Here is a 23580-nt window from a genome sequence, read left to right on the forward strand (position 1 = left end):
ATAATAAAGGACTGTACTGATTTATGTATTTAATCCACTATATTTTTAAATCATAATTTTAAAGTGTACTCCTTATACTTATCGAAAACAATTAACTGTAAAACTGCCTCAGGCAGGTCCTTCAGGAGATACTCCAGAAGGCACTGTCATCATAGAAGATGACAGCTTCATGTGTGTTATTGCCCCCGAAGACTTTCCAGTGGGACAAGATGTGGAGGTGAAGACAGTGATATTGATGATCCTGACCCTGTGTAGGCTGAGGCTAATGTGTTTGTGTCTTAGCTTAGACTTAGCAAAAAAGTCTAAAAAGTAAATTAAAAAAATTAGAAAAAGCTTACAGAATAAGGATATATTTTTGTACAGTTGTATAATGTGTTTTAAGCTGCTATTACAAAAGAGTTCAAAAGTTAAAAAATTAAGCTGAGATATAAAGAAAAACAAATAGAAGAAAAAAGTTTAAAAAATGAAAAAGTTTACAGAATAAAAATGTTACAGTCAGCTAAGGTTAATTTATTATTGAAGAAAGAAAAATATTTATTTTTTTAGAGACAGGGTCTCTAGTCAGGCATGGTGGCGTGCACCTGTAATCCCAGCTACTTGGGAGGCTGAGGCAGGAGAATCGCTTGAACCTGGGGGGCGGAGGTGGGAGCTGAGTCTGTGCCATTGCACGCCAGCCTGGGCAACAAGAGCGAAACTCTGTCTCAAAAAAAAAAAAAAAAAAAAATAGAGACAGGGTCTCGCTCTGTCACTCAGGCTGGAGTACAGCAGTGTGATCCTAGCTCATTGCAGCCCCAGCACTCCTGGGCTCAAGTGATCCTCCTGCCTCAGCCTCTCAAAGTGCTGGAATTACAGGCGTGAGTCACCATGTCGAGCCAAGAAAAATATTTTTTTAAATTTTTGTTATTTTATTCTGAAGTTATGGTACAAGGAAAAATATGTTTTTATAAACCCATTGTAACCTAAGTGTACAGTGTTTGTAATGTCTACAGTAGTGTACAGTAATATTCGAGGCCTTCACATGCACTCATCACTCACTCACCCAGAGCAGCTTCCAGTCCTGCAAGCTCCATTCACGGTAAATGCCCAATACAGGTATAGCATCTTTTATATTTAATACTGTATTTTTACTGTACCTTTCCTATGTTTAGATAGGTTAAGATACAAATATCACTGTGTCACAACTGCACAAATACTGTATTTGGTATTTACATGATGTACAAGTTTATAGCCTAGGTCTCTGTAGTCGGTTTTATCATCTAGGTTTGGGTAAGTACACTACGATGTCCCTTAATAACAAAATCACCTATGGACACATTTCTATGAATGTATCCCATTGTTAAGCAACACATGACTATATAATAAAACAATAACACCTAACTATCTTTTTACATAGCATATACATTTAATCAAGTCTATTTTATTCAAACCCTTCAATGATTCGAACGGTTTAAGAGATTCTATCAACTAGGTGCAGTGCCTCACACCTGCAATCCCAACAATTTGGGAGGCTGAGCTGGGAGGACTGCTAGAGGCCAGGAGTTTGAGATCAGTCTGTACAACACAGCAAGACCCCACCACTGAAAATTTTTTAAAAAGTAGCCAAGTGTAGTGGCCTGTGACTGTATTCCCAGCTACTTTTGGAAGCTGAGATGGGAGGATTACTTGAGCCCAGCAGCTCAAGCCCTGCAGTAAGCTACGATGATGATGCTATACGCCAACCTGAGTGACAGAGACTCCATCTCTAAAGGAAAAAAACAAAGAAATTTAAAAATATATTTATCAATTTCTAATCTGACTTTTACCTGACACACGCCTATCACTTTTGGTTTTTTTTGAACTTTTTTGAAATTTATTTGTTTAAAGGCATACCATAGGCTGGGCATGGTGGTTCATGCTTGGGAGGCCCAGGCAGGACAATCACTTGAGGCCAGGAGTATAAGATCAGCCTGTTGAAGACCCCATCTCTATTAAAAAATTTTTAAAACTGCCTGGGCATGGAGGCTTGCGCTTGTTAGTCCTAGCTGCTCTGGAGGCTGAGGCGAGAGGATCGCTTGAGCCCAGGAGGTTGGGACTGCAATAAGCTATGATCACACCACTGCTTTCCACCCTGGGTGACAAAGCAAGACCCTATCTCAAAAAAACAGGAAAAAAAAAAAAAGGCACATTCTAATATCCATAAAAATCACAAGTTTGAAGTGCTAGGTTTTTCTGCCAATAAATATCTATTAAAATGAAATAAGTTTCACTGCTATACTACCAAAAATCATCATACGTGCTGCCTGTGATACACATAACATGGAAAATGATGACTCATAGGAAAAAGCTTATGCAAAGAACAGAAGGCCTTTCACACTAATTTCTTATCCTCCCCCATGCCATCTATGCACAAACCATACTCTCAACTGTCTGCTAATTTCCAGATGATGCCATGTTTCTGACTATCTGTACTCTGTCCCAAGCCATCCCCTCTGCCTGGAATGCCTGTTCTTGTATCTCCCAGATATATTTTTAATCTTCATTCCAATTCAAGGTTATGTCCCTTCCTCAAGATACACATATATGTACCCCTTTTTACACTAAGGTTGCATCTTAAATATGCCACCATTATAACACTCGTCACATTATTGTTTCCATTACACGTTACACTGAGGTTTTTTTTATGCTTTTCTTTTACAATGCAAGCTCCTTGAGGTCGAGATCCAAGCCACTTTATCTTTAGATCTCAGTAATTTAGACTCTGGCAAATAAGAAGCAGATTTATTAAATCAAATGAAAGCTTTTAACTGCAGAATGTCAGTGAGTTACAAATGTTCCCAGATATTCTAACAGATGAATAAGCTAGAGGCCCATCTATTTATCAGTATGTATGTTTAAACGTTAAGTTGTATTCAGTAATGTAAATACTGGTGCATAAAAGGCTTTTAATTAGAATGAAATCTTTCAAAGGTTTCACTTTTTGGAATGCTTAGCAATTAATGAATATTCCATTCTATCACCATTGTCTTTTTCTGTAGACAAGTTTTGTTATTTTATCTAACTCTTTGTTGGTTAATTATTTCTTTATGGCTCTGATCAGGACTACCAAGGAAGCCATCACTCACCTCCCTATGTATAAGGAAGTTATCACTACTACCCTACTTGTTAATTCTTTGGTCAACAGTTGAAAAGTGCTTAAAATCATTCATTCCTATTTACAGAAACTACATGTGACTTGAATGCATCCACTGCCTATGGGAAAAACGTCTATTAGTGAAATAGATGCAGCCACTGGCGCAGAACTGGAGCCATTTAAATGAGTATCTTTTTCTTTTACTTTTGGTAAAACATGCAAAGTTTAACTTGGCAAACTGAAAAGTGTAAAATAAAATGATGTTATCCATTGTGTATTTTTGAAGCATCCCTAAGAAAACAGGGTTTTGTTTGCATTTTTTCTATTTAGTTTAGATCATACTTTCTTTTTTCCCTTTTAACAATTAAATATTAATTGAAGTTACAGTTTCTCTTGAAAGTACTGCAAGCTACTGACAGGTAGAAGTTTGGTACCAAAGTGACAGTTCTTCGCAATGCCATTATGGTTACTTCTCAAGCAAAGCTTTATTAATTCTTTGTTGGTCCTAACAAGAGTTGAATTTTTTTTCTTGATGGGATCTGAAAAATCCATTAAACATGCAAATGATGGCCAGGCGTGGTGGCTCACGCCTGTAATCCCAGCACTTTGGGAGGGTGAGGTGGGCGGATCACCTGAGGTTGGGAGTTCAAGACCAGTCTGACCAACATGGAGAAACCCCGTCTCTACTAAAAATGTAAAATTAGCCGGGCATGGTGGCACATGCCTGTAATCCCAGCTACCCGGGGAGGCTGAGGCAGGAGGATCGCTTGAACCCGGGAGGTAGAGGTTACGGTAAGCCAAGATCGTGCCACTGCACTCCAGCCTGGGCAACAAGAGCAAAACTCCGTCTCAAAAAAAACCATGCAAAGGACCACCATCTGAGACCTAAAAATTATAGTGTAAACTAACTTACTGCACTGTCAATTGTATAAAAGTATAGCACATCCAATTATGTACAGTACATAATACTTCATTATTAATGACTACGTTAGTGATTTATGTATTTACTTTTAATTATTAGAGTATTATCCTACTTATTAAAAAATGGACTGTAAAACAGTTAAAATTATAAAACTAGAGATACAATATGTGAGAAAAGCAGATGCTATAAGCTTGAGAAAAGAAAAATAGCTCAGAGTAATCTCAGCTATGTGAGGTATGCAGGCCCAGAAAGACATGCCTATCAGACATCAGTTATGCACAAACTCTCCCTCATATGGCTGGGGACAATTGTTTTATGTGATTTTGTTCCCAACTAGCTGCCTCACACGTTATCTTCATGTTACTGGAATTTATGATACAAAGAAAAATATACAGCCTATCAATAGTTTACATTATTTTAATGTAAATTCTGGTTAACAACTCAAACTCCCTCTTCTTTCCCTTTAAAAATCCACTTGTAACTGCTGCCGATCAAAGGGTATATTCAGGGCAACTTGAATCTGTGCTCCTCAGCTGCAATCCTTAAGCTTGGCCCAAGTAAACTCTCTACTTATATTAATTTTGCCTCAGTTTCCTCCTTTTAGGTTGACAGCCAAATGTAGAATAAATTAAGTTTTGAGTAAAGAATTATTATCATTAAAATTGTAACACATAGTAGAGGTACATTCAATAGTCCTTTTCTGAACATGAGTGCTCACTGCTCTAGGATCTGGCTTTACTGTGACACTAAGCAGGGCAACTGTAAGCAGTCTGCTTGCTCCTTTAATCAAATTCCCACTAAGATTCAGATCCTCAAGGCTGCAATACGGAATTCCCCTATGCGAAAGAGTAGCTGGACTTCAAAGCCCTGACCCTTGTCCCTGCATTGTCAATTGAGAAGGATATGGGAATATTTTTAATAAGTGAGGTAATGGGTATCCTCAAATTAGAAAAAAATTATTTAGTTTGTTAATTGAAATAAAGCTTGAAAATTCATGGCCACTGAAATTTTTGAGAAAAGGTCTCGCTCTGTCACCTAGGTTGGAGTACAATGGCACAATCACAGCTCACTGCAACCTCAACCTCCCAGGCTCAAGTGATCCTCCTACCTCAGCCTCCAGAGTAGCTGGGACTGCAGGCGCAAACTACCATGTGTGGCTAATTTTTTAATTTTTTTGTAGAGATAGGGTCTCGCTATGCTGCCAGGAGCAGTCTCAAACTCCCAGGCTCAAGTGATCCTCCTGCCTCGGCCTCCCAAGTGCTTATATAAACTTAGATGATATAGTCTACTACACGCCTAGGCTGTATGTTATAGCCTATTGTTCCTAGGCTACAAATCTGTACAGCATGTTACTGTACTGAATACTGTATGCAATAGTGTCTGTATACCTAAATATATCTAAACACAGAAAAAATATGATATTGTCTTATGGGACCATCATCTATACACACTGTGTATGAAATGTCATTATGTGGTATATGACTGTACAGTGCTACGAGAGCATATAAATGAAGGGGTCAGAAAGGTACTGCCAAAGAAATATCAGGATTTAAAAGATGAGCAGGTGTTAACTCGGGGTGGCACTCCCCAAGTTATGGATCAGTGTGTGCAAAGGTTTTGAGGCTAGAGGAGGTATAATGAATTTAAGAACTGGAGGAAGACCACTGTGGCTGAAGCAGAGAGAATGAAAGCACAATGGCTGGATATTAACTTATTCTTACCTTTGTTAAGAGCTCTCTGTTTATTTTGAAATTTACAGTCCTTTGACCAGTACTGATTTCACTCACCACTGTATCACATCTTAGCTGAAAAGAACAAATCGCACAAAGTAGGTATGTTATATAATAGGCCTAATGAGATATGTAGTTCTAATACTATTTTTGGCTTACAAAGACACAAGTCAGTCATCTTTCCTGGTCCCTATATCGGGTCCTAGTTCTTAGGCAATCTCTTTAGTTCCATAATTCTATTTAAGTAAACACATTCTCTTTTTTTCCCAATTAACATACTATTCTGTATTTAGTCTCTCTCTTCCTCATTCCCTTTCCCTCCCCTCAAATTCACCTTTTAACAAGTAAGAAAAATCACTCTACCCATATTCTACCTACTCTGACATACGATGAACACTTTTTGTCTCACCTAGCTTTCATGAGAGCCACAGAACATGACATTCTGTCAGGGTCTACGCTAAAGCACCTGCACCAACAGATAAGATGTAATTTAGATAGTTCGTCTTATGCATATGCCTTCACTTTTTAACCTATTAGATGTCTGAACCCATCTCATGAAAAACCCAGATAACCTTGAAGAGATTATCTGCTGTCACTAATGAGCAACTAGTCTTTATTTTTAAGAACCTATAAGAAATGGGGAAAAGGAAATAATTATTATATTTTGAATAATTCTATTCCTGGTAAATATCTGGGAGTGATTTTCTGATCAAATAAATATTTACTAAGCTACCAATGCTCCTTTATCATACTCATCCTGTAAATAAGCATCTCTTTCTATGATAGTGACTTTCATTGTTCCAATTCTTTAGAGTTCCCAGACACTGCCTCTGTGACATATGTTAATATGCTTGTCCAACATATCTGCCTTTTCTGAGGGAATTACACTAACAATTTATATTTAGTAATTCCTTACAATCCTTTCAATTCCTCTTTTAGATATCAAACCCATCAGAGAACTTAGAAATGAAAGAGGCTTATTATAATCATCTAACCACCTCTTCTCTGTAATCATGATTCTATTTACATCTAATCAATTCTTCTCATATTTTAATGTTCATCTTTTCAAAAACTCATTTTAAAAATTGCAACTCACTGCTCTAATTTATCAAGCTTGTTCTCCTAAATTCAAAAGTCCATCCAGATTCAATGTGTAAATTTAATTAACACTTCAGTCTTCCTGTAAGTGGTTAATCAAAAAATCGAACAATGTCAGCTCAAGAGGAATGCTTTATAACTAATTTGAAAAATCATTATAACCTTATAGTATGTGGCTAAAATGAATTTAAATTATATTACACAAGATGCCTCGAACAAAGAAACACTATTAAATTCACTATTATGGCTGAGATAGCCTGCAGAGTATTTTTTTTTAAATAACAAGTTTATTACAATGTCAAAAAGATAATAGTGCTAAAGTACCTTCTCTGCTAGTCTCTTGGCTTGAACTTGAATATCTGGTCTTGAATGGTCATTGTCTTCTTCCAACAAAGAATCCACAGAAAGCTGAAAATCAGCTACTTCTCTAAAGACAGACATTGAAACGAGATAGACCTGTTACCTTAAAAGAATTAGCTGTGTAACAAAGACTCATCACTATGAGTTCTCTATTGAGACATACCTTTACCAGAATAAGGTGTTCTGTGTACTTTCAAAATTAAAAGCAAGGGGCCAGGAGCGGTGGCTCATGCCTGTAATCTCAGCACGTTAGGAGGCCGAGGCAGGCAGATGAGGTCAGGAGTTCTAGACCAGCCTGGCCACATGGTGAAACCCCATCTCTACTAAAAATACATACACACACAAATTAGCCAGGCATGGTGGTGTATACCTATAGTCCCAAGTGCTTGGGAGACTGAGGCAGGGGAATCGCTTGACTCCTGGAGGTGGAGATTGCAGTGAGCCAAGATTACGCCACTGCACTCCAGCCGGGGTGACAAGAGTGAAGCTCCGTCTCAAAAAAGTAAATAAAATAAAATAAATTTAAAAAAAACAAAATTAAAACCAAGAAAATTAGAAATAACCTAGTATTTATTTGGAAGATTTTTCTTATCGTCTTACAAAATTCTTCCTCTTCTGGCCAGGTGCGATGGCTCACGCCTGTTATCCCAGCACTTTCAGAGGCCGAGGCAGGTGGATCACTTAAGGTCAGGAGTTTGAGAGCAGCCTGGCCAACATGGAGAAACCCCATCTCTACTAAAAACACAAAAATTAGCTGGGCATGGGGGGGCACACCAGCTACTCGGGAGGCTGAGGCACAAGAATTGCTTGAACCCGGGAGGCAGAGGTTGCAGTGAGCCAAGATCGTGCCACTGCACTCCAGCCTGGGTGACAGAGCAAGACCCCATCTCAAAAAATTCTTCTTCTTCTATTACCCAAATGTAGCTTTATGGTATCTCTGTGAAACAGGTAGAGCAGTCACCTTATTTTATAGACATGAAAACTGATGTCTGGCAAGCTAAACGTCTCCTTTAAAATCCTACGGCAAAAAAACACAGATTGAGAAAAGGGCCCAGGTCTCTTGACCTCTTCTACAATGCTTCCTCTACAACTCCAAAGGTGTGCTTCATTTAAACCCTTCCACTGACTTCCAAATGATGTATTTTTTAAATGTTGTAATTTGAGTTTCGACATGAGAAAAAGAAGAATATTATTCTTAACACTCAGCAGTTCATTAAAAAGACAGACAATGCCATTTATTCTTTTCACTGGGTAGGTGAAAAAACAATACAAAAACAAAGAAACAAACACAAAGCAACTGATTAGTGAAAATAAATCATTTGCATCATGAGATCAGTTCTCTCTAGGAAAGCAGGGTAGGGAATGAAGTCAAACAAATACATATCAGTGATTTCAACATTATCTGTAATGCTTAATAAAAATCAAAAGCCCTTCCTTTCCCTACAAAATAAGACTTGAAGTACATTTGGAAAAAGGACTTGACAGCTTAGAAAGTGACCATGAGAGTACTCATTACATCATTCTCTATGAATTTTTCTGTAGGTTTGAAATAGTTCAAGGTGCAAAAAAATTTTTTTAAATCAACATATAAGCATCTATTATAACTATTCACATTAATTTATCTTCTGGTGTTTAATATGGAACTAGAGAATGAGACTCGATAGGCAGAGTAAGAGGGTTGAAACATTATCCAGCCCATCTGTCACTGGAATGAAAAGACTTATTTTTGAGGAGGCACAAATTATTTCCTTCATTAACACTTATGAAACTCAGGGAAATAACTAAAAATTCCTGTGTGACTTCTGGTTAACATCACATTTAAAAACCTAGTCTACAATCACCATTAAGAATTTTCCTGAGCCTTAATACATCAACTAGCAGCCTACTATGTATTATACTTTGGGCAGGTACAGTGGCTCATGCCTGTAATTCCAGCACTTTGGGAGGCCAAGGCAGGAGGACTGCTTGAGCTCAGGAGTTCAAGACCAGCTTAGACAACATAGCAAGACCCAATCTCTAAGAAAAAAATTCATATTAAAAAATGAAAACAATCTAAATGTCTATCAACAAGGGAATGTTACAACATTGTTAAAAGAGATATTCATTAAAAAAAAAGAATTATGTCAGGAAAAGGATTCAAAAATCCTACATATTTCTATGTAGTTTTATAGCTATGTCTTTTTAAAGGCAAGAAAAAAGTAAAAAGTACATCAACTTGCTAAAATCAGTTGTCTTACTATAGTAAGACTATTGGGGGCTTTTATCTTTTCTTATTCTTCTGTATTTTCCTGAATTTCCTTAAGAAGATTATCTGTTTTGCTTTTATAATAGAAAAATAAATTAAAAAAAAAAAAAACCTTTAAAAAGGCAAAACATCTAGGCTATGAAATGCAGTAGATATCAAAATAAACAACTGTGGATGAGGAGAGCGCAACACACTGGCTCATGCCTATAATTCTAGTGTGGGAGGCCAAGGTGGGAGAATTACTTAAGCTGAGGAGTTCAAGACTAGCCTGGGCAACGTAGGTGGACACTGTCTCTACAGAAAATTTAAAAAATTAGCCAAGTGTGCTGGCCTGCGCTTCTGGTCCCAGCTAATTGGCAGGCTGAGATGGGAGGATAGCTTGAACCTGGGAGGTCGAGGCTGCAGTAAGCCATGATTCTGCCATTGCACTCCAGCCTCAGCGACCAATAGAGTGAGATCCTGTCTCCAAAAAAAAAAAAAAAAAAAGTGGACACGGAGAGTGGATGCGGTGTAAGAGAAACAAAACTGGGCCGGGCACGGTGGCTCAAGCCTGTAATCCCAGCACTTTGGGAGGCCAAGGCAGGTGCATCACAAGGTAGAGAGTTCGAGACCAGCCTGGCCAACATGGTGAAATCCTGTCTCTACCAAAAATACAAAAATTAGCTGGGCATGGTGGTGTGTGCCTGTAATCCCAGCTACTGGGGAGGCTGAGGCAGAAGAATGACTTGAACCCTGGAGGCGGAAGTTGCAGTGAGCCGAGATCGTGCCACTGCACTCCAGCCTGAATGACAGAGCAAGACTCCGTCTCAAACAAACAAACAAACAACTGGACCCATACAGATGATGGTGAGTGATGGGCACACATAGGGTTCATTAAACTAGTCCCTGTATGTTCATTCTTTATACTAAAAAAAAAATTTTTTTAAGCAATAGTTATTTTTGCACTATGTCTGAGGATTGTAATATTGGTCAGCGTGAAATCCGCAGACTTGATAGCCACTGGCTTATAATAAAGTTGTTAATTCTGTTTACTACCATCAGATAGTAGACAGAAAATAAAATGAACAGAATTAGATCAGAGTAAAGTAATTCATTATATTAATTAAACCATGTTAACAAAAATAGTATTTCTTAATTCTCCTGGCACTTATAAACATTCTGGAATAAAGTCAGAAATACCGAACAGGTAGGCTTAGTTACATACTGTAAAGGAAACCTGAATTTATTATGGCAAAGCAGTAGAGATTCCCTTTGTTTTAAGCAAACTTAATACGAAGAATTTCAGATTTGTAGGCCAGAAAAATCTTGAGGCCCTCCCCAATATTTCTTTTCTTTTTTTTTTTGTTTGTTTGAGACAGAGTCTCACTCTGTCACCCAGGCTGGAGGGCAGTGGTGAGATCTCGGCTCACTGCAACCTCTGCCTTCCTGGTTTAAGCGATTCTCCTGCCTCAGCCTCCCGAGCAGCTGGGATTAAAGGCACGTGCCACCATGCCTGGCTAATCTTTTGTATTTTTAGTAGGGACGGGGTTTCACCATGTTAGCCAGGATGGTTTCGATCTCCTGACCTTGTGATCTGCCCACTTCAGCCTCCCATAGTGCTGGGATTACAGGCGTGGGCCACCGTGCCTGGCCCCAATATTTATTTTCTATAAACTAAAGTCAATACTTCAGATTGTTAAAGTGGAAGCAGGCAAACGAAATACTATTCAAAAGATGGGCCAAGATGGTTCAGTTTCTTAAAGGCCTTTGACACATCAAATGAAAACAGAAACAAACAGGCTGAGTGTGGTGGTTCATACCTGTAATCCCAGTACTTTGGGAGACCAAGACAGGTGGATTGCCTGAGCTCAGGAGTTCAAGACCACCCTGGGCAACATGACTAAACCCCATCCTATAAAAAATACAAAAAAGTCAGCCAGGCATAGTGGCGTGAGCCTGTAGTCCAAGCTACTTTGGAGGCCAAGATGGGAGGATCACTTGCACACAGGAGTTTGAGGCAGCAGTGAGCCCAGATCACACCACTGCCCTCCAGCTTGGGCAACAGAATGAGACCTGGTCTCAAAACAAATAAACACCAAACCAGTAACATTTCCCTTATTATGCAGAATGTCATTTACAGATTTTATGAAACAGGCAACTAGTTTGGAAGGTTACATCTATTTACATATAATCATGAGATCCTCTTGGTGGTGGTTGCTTCTCTTACAGAAAGTCAATATATATAAAAAGCTGCAGTGGGCCATTTTAAAGGTGCTTTTACTAGAAGGCCAAACGTAGCCTTTCTCTTTCTTTTCCACTTACTTCTTTGTTCTATTCTGAGAAGAATATTCATTCTACTCTTAAAGTCCTGACAAAGTTAAGTAATAAAATACAAGGACATAATGGTACTGGTAATTATATCTTTACTTCTTTTCAAAGCTTAGGGCTTAAATGCCTACTATGTAGCTAATTTCTTGTCATTATTAATTGACAGAGAATACTTCATCCACGAATTGCTGTTTTCTACCCAAATGGTAAACAAGAATCTTTAGGATGACCAAACTCACAAAGAGATTATCTCTCTATAACGCAGAAAGCAACTACAAGTTGTGTGTAGTCCTAACCAACAGTTTTCTATCACTGGGAGTACTCAAAAGGAAACTCAATAAACAAACACAACATTAAAAACCTAGTAGATAAATATGGTACAACAGTATTCAAGCACCAGATGGTTGTACAATCTTTAATATCCCTTCAAAAACCCTGAGATTCTAACTACAATTTTAGTTATTTATTGTTACAGAATTGAATTTGAACCTCGTTCCCAAAGACTTTGCTACAATTAGTTACTATTATAACAAAAATAATGAACATAAGAATATATAATCTGCCATATCAGAGTAATTAAAATACAGATTTTAATTTTATTAAAGTCAATAGGAGTAATAGGTTGAATATAATGAATCATATCTTATAGTTAATTTCAAGGACTATTCCACAAATTGAAGAGTAACAATTCTTTTTTGCTTTTTTGGTATAACAACAAAGTCAGCAACATTTTAGATTGTTACAAGCATATTATACTTAACTCTTTCTGGGAAATTGGAACTGCAGATATTGACGTGATCAAGTTTTCTGGTGGAAGATTCAACACTCTGGAAAGCTAAAAATCAAAAAGAATAAAACAGTGCAAGATTGTTGACATATTTGTTCCATTCAATGGAATACCACTTGTAAGAATAAACTATTAATATGCTTAACACGAATGAGCTCCAAATGCATTACAAGTGAAGGAAGCCAGATTCAAAAAGGCACATAGTGTATGATTCAATTATTTGACCCTCTGGAAAACCCAAAATTCTAAGGATGAAGAATAAATCTGTGGTTGCCAAGGGTTAAGGGGAGGATTTGACCATGAATTAATAGAACCGTTCAGCAAAAAGAATGAATTTTACCTTTGTAAATTAAAAAAAAAAAAATTATGGCAAGCGAGGAGATAAACCACTGAGAATCCACAGATAATTCATTTTTTTTCATTAAAAAAATATTGAGTGGCTACTTAATGTGTCAGGCATTATTCCAGGTATTGGGGATACAGCAGTGAACAAAACAGATGGAAAAAAAATAAAAATAAAAAATAAAACCTCATGGCATTTACAAATAAACAAATAAACAAGTAAATAATAGGGAAAATCTGATCCCCATCCCTATCAAAGGCTTAATCATTAGAATAGTAGGGGCGGATGTGTTATATACACATATTTTGTAGCACAGAGTCTTGCTATGTTGCCCAGGCTGGTCTTGAACTCCTGGCCTCATGTGATCCTTCCACATCAACTCCCCAAAGTTCTGGAATTACAAGTGTGAGGAACAGTGCCTTGCTGGATTTGTATTTTTTAAAAGCTCCTTGCACGACTCCTAATACATAGCCAGAGTTGTGAACTATTGCCCTAATTGGACAAAGTTAGGTGGAAGAGACATTCCCATGTACCGAATGATTTATTTTTTTTTTTTTTTTGAGACGGAGTCTTACTCTGTCTCCCAGGCTGGAGTGCAGTGGCGTGATCTCGGCTCACTGCAGCCTCTGCCTCCCGGTTCAAGCGATTCTCCTGCCTCAGACTCCCATGTAGCTGGGATTACAGACGCACACCACTACGCCCGGCTAATTTTTTGTATTTTTAGTAGACACGGGGCTTTGCCATTTTGGCCAGGCTGGTCTCAACACCTCAGGTGATCCACCTGCCTCAGCCTCCCAAAGTGCTGGGATTACAGGCCAACACTATTACCAACTATTACCATGCCCAGCCGGATTTTTTATTTTTTATAGAGACAGTCTTGCTATGTCAAGCTGGCCTCTAACTCCTGGCCTCAAGCAAACCTCCCACCTCTGCACCCCAAAGTGCTGGGATTACAAGAGTGAGCCATGGCACCAGTCCTGAATTATTCCTATGTGACAGGCATGTCTTAAGTGCCTTAATTTTTCCCGGCAACAATCCCAGGCTTTCCTACTATTTCAACCCTCATTTTATAAATGATGAAACTGAAGTACAGGGAATTTACTTAACTTGCCTAAGTGGAAAGAAAAGCTAGGATGTGAATACAGGCTATCTAAAACCGGAACCTATACTCAACCTCTATGCCATATTGATATGGTTTGGTTATATTTCCTCCCAAAATCTCATCTTAATTATAGCTCCCAAAATCCCCACGTCATGGGAGGGACTAGGTGGAGATAACTGTATCATGGAGGTGGTTTCCCCCATCCTGTTCTCGTGACAGTGAGTTAGTTCTGACGAGATCTGATTGTTTCAAAAGAGGCTTTCCCCTACCCTTCGCACGACACTTCTCCTTGCTGCTGCCCTGTAAAAAATGTGTCTGCTTCCCCTTCTGCAATGATTCTAAGTTTCCTGAGGCCTTCCCAGTCATGTTGAACTGTGAGTCAATTAAATCTCTTTCCTTTATAAATTACCCAGTGTCAGGCATGTCTTTATTAGCAGTATGAGAACAGAGTAACACACATATGTATATCCTTTCATTCAGAAATGCATAAAAACAAAATAGTGAAATAACAGCTCTGCCAGTATAAATTTACAACTGTCTTCAAAATTTCCCCCACTTCTCCAATCCTCATGTAGCCTCTGCAAAAGACTACATGGCTGTAGAGTTGGGAAAAAGAGAAGGGAATGATGGGGGAAACAGAAAAAGTAAGAATGTAAGAAGAGTTTAAGAAGAAATCATCTTCAAGGGTATTTGTGACTGTTCAGGAAAGCAATAAAATTAAAACCACTCTCTTGATTAATAATAACATATACTCTCCTGTTGTCAACAGAAGTTATTTGTTGAATTTCACAAACGTTATTAACTGTAAAAACTTGCCCAAACTTGCAGAGCTGGAGACATCACTTTCTTTAAGAGGCTTGTACATTTCCACTTTGGCTTGGTACAGATTGATTTTTTAAAGTTTCCTCTCAAGGTACAGTATTTTTTATTTTCTAGACTTTAGGAAGTAAATCACTGTATTCCTTACTAAAAAGTCATTTCTTTGGGATGTATTTACAGAAGCAGGTAAATATTTCCAAAGCAGTTATAGGATAGAGACTGAAACAGTTCATGTTTCTAGTACGAAATGTTTCCAGAATAGAGACATCAGTAATAAAGGTTCTATCGTAATTTCTCAGAAAAAAAGGATCCAAATTCCAGTTCTACTTTTATTAGTTAAGAGACCTTGAGAAAGCAATTTTACATGAATGAGCTATAGTTTTCACAGCTGAAATATGGGGATAATGAATCTGTTAAACAATAAACTAGGGCTCTTGTGATGACTAAGAAAAAATACGTCATATAATAAACATGTAATAAATATTTCCTTCTCTTTTTAAAAAATTTTAGTTTATTTTGGACACATCTCCCAAACTTACCCATAATCACTAAGATTTTCTGTCTATCTTAAATATTACAATTCAGCTGAAAAAAACCTTAGTGATTAGGTCAATTTCAAAGCATTTCAGTTGACAGATTGTGAACTTGGGTAGCAATAAAATGCTTACATTCAAATGAACAACATGCAATTCTCATTCAGAGAATTCTTTTGGCTAAACTAAAAGCTACTTAATAATTTCTTCTTTTTATTCCCCCCCAGAAACAGGGTCTCACTCTGTTACCCAGGCTGGAGTGCAGTGGCTCACGATCATAGCTCACTGCAGCCTCGCCCTCCTGGTGTCAAGCGATCCTTCCACCTCAGCTTCCTGAGTAGCTGGGACTCCAATGAATTGTGCCACCATGCCCGGCCTCATGTATTATCTTATTATATTTCATTTGCTAAAAAAAAGCTCTGAGGGTGACTTAAGCACATAAAATTAAACGGAGGTATAAAATTATACCAGAAAACCCTAAGCTCAAGGTACTTACGCTTCTTGGCAATCAAGGTACAAAGGGAATCTATCTACACAGCATGTTTTATCCCTAGTAATATAGCGTAAACATATATATATGTGTGTGTGTATAAACATATATATGTGTGTGTGTATACACACACACACACATATATATATATTCAGTAAAGAGCAGGAATGAAGTTTTCCTGAAAGTAATTCTAAGACTACTTTCTCTTACTCATATTAAGATATAAATAACAAGACAGTAGTTTCAATAGCAGTTTCACAAAAGATACATGTACAATTAGTCTGTTCTTGTACTGCTCTAAAGACATAACTGAGACTGGTAATTCATGAAAAAGTTTACTTGGCTCATAGTTCCACAGGCTGTACAGGAAGCATGTATGGGGAGGCCTCAGAAAACTCAATCATGGCAGAAGGCGAAAGGGAAGCAGGCACATCTTACATGGTGGGAGGAGGAGGAAAAGAGCGAAGGCGGAGATGCTACACACTTTTAAGCCAGATCTTGTGAGAATTCTGTCATTGAGGCAGCACTGGGGGAATGGTGCCAAACCATCAGAAACCATCCCCATGATCCAATCACCTCTCACCAGGCCCCACCTCCAACACTGGGAATTACAACAGAACATGAGATTTGAGTGGGGACGGGGAGCCAAACCATATCAGTACAGAAACATTCTTATATAATGTAAATTTTAAAACAAACAAACAAGAAAAAGGCGGTTGGGGTGAATATGGAGTTATTGTTTTATTTTATTTTATTTTTTTTGAGATGGAGTCTTGCTCTGTCGCCCAGGCTTAAGCGCAGTGGTGCCATCTTGGCTCACTGTGAGCTCCGCCTCCTGGGTTCACACCATTCTCCTGCCTCAGCCTCCCGAGTAGCTAGGACTACAGGTGCCCACCACCACGCCAGGCTAATTTTTAAAATTTTTTTAGTAGAGACGGGGTTTCACCGTGTTAGCCAAGATGGTCTCGATCTCCTGACCTTGTGATCTGCCCACCTCGGCCTCTGTAGTTACTGTTTAATGGGTAGTTTTAGTTGTGCAAGATGAAAACTGTTCCACAGATAGATGGTGGTGATGGTTGCACAATGTAAATGTACCTAATGCCACTGAACTGTATACTTAAAAATGGTTAAGATGGCAAATTTTACGTTATGTGTATTTTTTCACAATTAAAAAAAAAAAAACATGAAGACTTCTGGGATAAAGTAGTGAATGAAAGCTTCTTCACATAATCTCCTATCTTCAACCAACATCAAAAAGAAAAGGAAGGAAAGAAAGTAGAGAGCAAACAGGTAAGTGGGTTGGTTCTCCAGCAGCAAATACACAAGACAGGAAGAGCTCAAAGTCATAAACCTCAAAGGTGATAGTCAAGTAAAAATACAATAGCTTCTGGAGGAGAATGGAACAGCCCTGTTTGGCAAGGCTGACTTGGTCCTCATGTATCAGAAGTCAGAGATGAATTAACAATTCTCATTAACACCTCAAATCTGGAGAAAAACAAATTGAATAAATTCCATTATTTTTCCCTCTTGCAACTAGGAGATGCTGCCTAAATTGTGGGAAACAACAAGTAAGACAGAAATTCCAGCACTTTCCAGCAAAAGTAAAAATTCTAAGGTAACACACCGAAGGTCTTTCCAATGAAAACACAATACATTCTCCTACTGCAGAAAGCAAACCATGATATGGTGTTGTGTGAGCAGTAAGAACCAAAGGAGTAGTTTTTACAGGAAGACAGAAAAATATCAGGGCTAGTTTGTAAAAATTTAATATACCATGTCAGAGTGGAGAAATAATGTGTACAGGTCACCATGACCTACTGGAGAGAGAGACAAAAGAGGAATGGAAAGGGGGCAGACTTTATATTTTTGCAACCACAAAGGTGAGGTAAGCCCAGAACAAATGTGACATGAGGAGTGAAGAAGTCATCCACACTATGTGCAAACAAATGGAAAGGTGGGGCAGAGCTGTCAAGCATGAGCGAGAGGAAAAAGAACATGCATCACCAGTAGCTGATCAAATTGAAATAAACAAAAATAGGGAGAGAGAGAGTAGGGAGGGAGGCACAGACCAGAAGATAGACAGCTGGAAAAATGTAGCATACAACAGATCAAAGAACTCTGCCCAGGAGAAAAATGTAACCCAATGAATATGAAGAACATTATTCACAAATGCTTCAGGATTTGGAACTTACTGAGAATGTGAATAGAATAAACAAGAACTAGAAGACGAGATGAAAAACAAGAGTGCATTTTAAAAGGAGTTTAAAAATTGATGATAAAACTTTTTACCAGGCCAGGCGCGGTGGCTCAAGCCTGTAATCCCAGCACTTTGGGAGGCCGAGACGGGCGGATCACGAGGTCAGGAGATCGAGACCATCCTGGCTAATATGGTGAAACCCCGTCTCTACTAAAAAATACAAAAAACTAGCCGGGCGAGGTGGTGGGCGCCTGTAGTCCCAGCTACTCGGGAGGCTGAGGCAGGAGAATGGCGTAAACCCGGGAGGCGGAGCTTGCAGTGAGCTGAGATCCGGCCACTGCACTCTAGCCTGGGCGACAGAGCGAGACTCCGTCTCAAAAAAACAAAACAAAACAAAACAAAACAAAAAAAACAACTTTTTACCATAAAACTAATAATTAAGAAACATAAGAGTATAGTCATAATTGAAAAAAAACTATGACACAATCTGAGAATACAATGATTAATGTAATCAGAAAAATACATAGAATTGAAGAAAGATAATCCAACCTTAGGAAAACTGGTGTCCCTAAAATACAGAAAGAAAGAAGACTAGTAAACAAACACGCAGACAGGAAGGCAGGCAGGCAGACTGCTTCCCTAGCAATCAATCACAAGAATAGAGACAAAATTCAAAGCCACAAACTTCAAAAGAGATCTCCAAGAAAAGATACTACAGATTCTGAAGCAGAATGGAGCAGCCTTATTTGGCAGGGCTCCTAACTTGGTCTCACTTATCAGAAGCCACAGAGATGAATCCTACAAAACAGAAAACACACACACACACACACACACACACACACACTCACTCACTCCTTGGCTTCCCCAAAAGCAGGGCCTGAGAAAAAGACTTGCAGGCAAGCAGTTTATTTGGGAGATGCTTCCTGAGGGCAGAAGTGGTAAGAGAGAGGGAAGGAAGAAAAGTTAATAAAAGATTATGCCATCAAAGTCATTGCTGTAAGCAATAGAGGCTTAATTTCCATGGAACCTCCTAAAATACATACATAGTGTCTACCAGAATCCTCTATCCAAAATAATTTCACCACACTGGAGCTATGTATGTGCTGGGACCAGCAAGCTTCACAGAGATGAGGTGCTATTAGCAATAAGTGAACGGAAGCACACACGAAACTATTTACACCTGTGTAAATAGTTGTAAGCCTGTATTTACAACTGTGGCAGCTGGAATCAGAGGTGTGACCAAGGTGATGGGAGACAGGGCACAATATAAACAATAAAGGGAAAAACTTCCACCAAATAAAGAACCAAATATAAATCGTGGTACACTACTGCTATGGCACACCATTCAGCAGTAAAATCAAAGAACTAGACCTCCATGTATCATTATGGATAAATCTGTTTTTTTTTTCTTTTTGAGATGGAGTTTCGCTCTTGTCACCCAGGCTAGAGTGCAATGGTGTGATCTCGGCTCACTGCAACCTCTGCCTCCTGGGTTCAAGGAATTCTCCTGCCTCAGCCTCCCGCGTAGCTGGGATTACAGGTGCCCACCATGCCCAGCTAATTTTTGTATTTTTAGTAGAGATAGGGTTTCACCACGTTGGCCAGGCTAGTCTCGAACTCCTGACCTCAAGTCATCCACCCGCCTCGGCCTCCCAAAGTGCTGGGATTACAGGTGTGAGCCACTGCGCCCAGTTGGATAAGTCTTTTTTAAAAATGGAGTCAAACAAAAAAATCCAAGCTGCAGCTACACAAAGATAATTATACCTTGATATAATTTATCTAAAATTTAATAACTTATAAAATAATACTATTTAGAGATACATTCATAGGTAATGAGTGACATTCACAGGAATAAACACAAATTTCAAGACAGACATTACCTATTGTGTGAGGAAAGAGTTTGCCAGAGATGGGTACTCTTTTGGGAATTTAAAAGTATTTGTAATATTTTATTTTCGAAGCTGGGTGTGGGGCATATAAGTATTAACTACGTTCTTTTCTATGATTAACATATTTCAATTAAAAAAAACAAATTGAATCTACAGATCAAGATAAATTATGTCAAGAAAATATACAGAAAACTCAACACTGAGATGCATGCTGGTTAAGTTGCTAAATTTTGAAAATAAAGCACCCAATCAAGAAAACCCCATGGGAAATGAAATAAATGTACTTTACTTTGTAGTCACATTAAATCACAAAGATCATGATCTGGTCAAAGCAGATAATTTAATAGTGATATTAAATAGGAATAGATTCATTCAATAAAGAGTTGCAAACTAGTGTCTTTGTTTCACCTGCTCAGTTGTTGTTTTCTAATTTGAATTAATTGCCAACACAGGAAGATTGGAAAATTTTACAATTACATTGGGATTGCCCTATGCATTTGCATCTGTGGTATCAGGAGAAAAAATCTGAGATAAGAACTAAACAATTAGTGTTATTCTTTTATTTCTAAAAGAAAGATTTTGACTCTTCTGTTGTTGTTTTCTGGGACAGGGTCTCACTTTGTTGCCCAGGCTGGAATGCAGTGGTATAATGATGGCTCACTGCAGCCTCCAACTCCTGGGCTCAATCAGTCCTCCCACCTCAGCCTCCTGAGTAGCTGGGATTACAGGTGTACACCACCACGCTTGGCTAGTTTTTCGTATTTTTCGTAGAGACGGCGTATCTCACCTTGTTGTCCAGGCTGGTCTCAAACTCCTGGGTTCAAATAATTATCCTGCCCCAGCCTCCCAAAGTGCTGGGATTATAGGTGTGAGCCACTGCACCCAGCCTTATTTCTGAACATGGTAACTTTCTAAAGATTAAGCCTCCTTTTGATATTTCTAGGATTACTTTTTCTAAGAAGTCATAATTTCTTAAATACAGCCCATTAAGCCATACATCAGGAAAAAGATTGGTGGTAAGTATATTATCTGGTTCAACATAAAATGAACAGGAGACAAGCTGTGCAGATATGGTTACTAAACGGAATATAAATGTTATTAACTGAGTGAGGATGTTACCCAACACAAATTGGTAAAGGTGGAAGAAAGTAAAATCATCTGTGAGAGTGCCAATGTCTTCATCCCTTATGGTAGAAAGTGATGCTGTCTAAATTTGAAACATGAAGATCTTTTGTAAAAACACTACAAATTGTAATGTTTTTCACAATTTATTTTCTTACTGTAAAAACCTCATTTAGGAAATACATCAATAATTTTTTGAACTGCACTTTGGTTTTTCACCGAATTCAAACAAACCTACTTTTAACATTTTTACTTCAAACAGCATTTCAGGCCAAGCACGGTGGCTCATGCCTGTAATCCCAATACTTTGGGAGGTTGAGGTGGAGGATCGCTTGATGCCAGAAGTTTGAGACCAGCCTGGGGTAACATAGTGAGACCCCCATCTCTATTTAAAAATGAAAATAAAATAAAAATGATAAAAATAAAACAGCACTTCAGTAATAAGCATGTGAGGAATAATAATATTATTTTACTTTTCAGTATGTTGGACATTTTTCCCATTGTAAAACTTAAAAATAACATTCTGAAAAATAAAAACTCATTACAATACAGCCTGGATTTTGTAAAAAGTATATTTATCCAGTTTTCCTTCCTATTTTCCTTCCTTCTTTTCTGCCTGTATATCTGCATAGAAATATACCTAAAAGTCAGTGTTGATGATGATTTATGGGGTAGTTAAAAAAATTCTTTGCATCTTTTTGTATTGCTTAATTCTTTAAAATAAGCAGGCATTATTTTGCAAAAATGAGAACTTTTCCTTTACCAAATCACAACTTTAAAAGTACGTTTAAGGAATTCCTATTGAACGTTAAGCAGTATGGCTCAGACATGTACTGTTTACTAACTTCACATGGTGCTAAGCCTAGAATGAACAGTGTTGAGGGGCCGAGGGGTATTCAAAATACTCCACCCTGAGATATTCTAAAATAACACAATAATGACTAATATTGGCTGGGCGCAGCGGCTCACGCCTGTTATCCCAGCACTTTGGGAGGCCGAGGCAGGCGGATCACCTGAGGTCAGGAGATCAAGACCAGCCTGGCCAACATGGCAAAACCCCGTCTCTACTAAAAATACAAAAAAATTAGCCAGGCGTGGTGGCTGGCTCCTATAATCCCAGCTACTCAGGAGGCTGAGGCAGGAGAATTGCTTGAAACTGGGAGGCAGAGGTTGCAGTGAGCTGAGATGATGCCACTGCACTCCAGCCTGGGAGACAGAGCGAGACTCCATCTCCAAAAAAAAAAAAAAAAAAAAAAAAAAAAAAAGAAAGACTAATATTTACTGACACTGAATATATACTACATACCAAACACAATTCTCAGCACTCCATATGTATTAATACCTTGCATTCTGATGACACATCTATACAGCAGCTAAATAATTTTCCAGATTTTACAGACAAGGTGAAGAAAACTTAAAAATCTATCAGAGGAGAAGCTGATTTAAACCTGAGTCTTCCACAGTCAATGTTCTTAGTCACTACACTACACCAGCAGTTCCAACACTTTGCTGTATATGGGAATGACCACCGAAAATCTTTAGGAAAACCCGCCTGACTCCCACATGTAAATATTCTGATTTAATTAATACAAAGTGGGCTCTGGGCAGCAGGATGTAAAAAGTTTCCCAGGTGATTCTAATGTGCAGAGAGACCACTGTCCTATACCCTTCTGCCTCTGGGTAGCCGTTGGGTAGTGGTTATCAAGCCTGGATGAACATCTGAATCACCTGATCATTTTTATAACTTCTAGGCCGATGCCCTAACTCAGGCCAAAGGGCCTGGGCTTAAGTAGTTATAAATGCTTCTCAGGTGATTCAAGTCTGCAGCTAGTGCTTAAGAACCACGGCTTAGGGAGAGAGCAGTTGTCTCCCATTTTAACAATGCCCAAAGTAGTGAATGTTTTCAATTAGAGGTTTATCTTTCTCTCAAATGGGTGCAGCATAAAAAAAAAAAAAAAAGATAGAGAGAGCAAAGAAAAAGAAAACAAATTGAGAGCCACCAAGCATGGAGCATGGTTTTAAGTTCACTTGCAATCTAATAGGTTCAGAATTATTCTGGGAGTAATACGACTCTCTTCAACTGTCTCTGAGATTGGATTTAGAGCTTTCTTGGATCAGAATGTGACCAACGGGTTTGTTTAGTTTCAGGGTTTATTTTTTTTTTTGCTCCCTTCAGGTAGGGCTGTTTCACCTGGCATTGGGCTTCATCTAGGACTAGCACAAGTGAAAAGAAGGTCTACTGATAACTATCTCTTTAGGCCTCAAACTCATAAAAGTTTCACAGAGTAAAATATCCTAAAAAGGTTACACAATGAGAACCAAATAATAAAACACTGTGACAGTAAACCTGAAAATTTTAACAGAGAAATAAAATCCACAAAATTAGGCACAGTCCTTGAGAAATAAACTAACACATTCAATGAGGAGCAAATCTGAAGTTGAAAGCAAGAAGCACTGTTTGCCAGGTGCAGTTGCTCACGCCTGTAATTCCAGTGCTTTGGGAGGCCGAGGTGGGTGGATTAACTGA

At 38.4% G+C, this 23580-nt stretch overlaps 1 protein-coding gene across 4 annotated transcripts in view; it reads right to left on the reverse strand.

Moving 5' to 3' along the window:
- The window catches only part of RARS2 (arginyl-tRNA synthetase 2, mitochondrial), a 91018-nt gene that overhangs the window by 61660 nt on the left and 5778 nt on the right, over positions 1-23580 (reverse strand). For 3 of the 4 annotated variants that reach the window (XR_007725074.1, XM_050788062.1, XM_050788063.1), the window contains exons 2-4: positions 12533-12606; positions 7184-7286; positions 5753-5836 (exon numbers count right to left, since the gene is read on the reverse strand). Coding sequence is in view for 2 of the 4 variants with exons in the window: in XM_050788062.1 (XP_050644019.1) it covers positions 5753-5836; positions 7184-7286; positions 12533-12606 (261 nt within the window). In the remaining 2 variants the exon portion in view is untranslated. The remainder of the gene's footprint in view (positions 1-5752; positions 5837-7183; positions 7287-12532; positions 12607-23580) is intronic. The other variant, XM_050788064.1, reaches the window with a different exon arrangement.

This window comes from Macaca thibetana, chromosome 4 (genome assembly GCF_024542745.1).
Source record: "Macaca thibetana thibetana isolate TM-01 chromosome 4, ASM2454274v1, whole genome shotgun sequence".
Lineage (NCBI taxonomy): Eukaryota > Metazoa > Chordata > Mammalia > Primates > Cercopithecidae > Macaca > Macaca thibetana.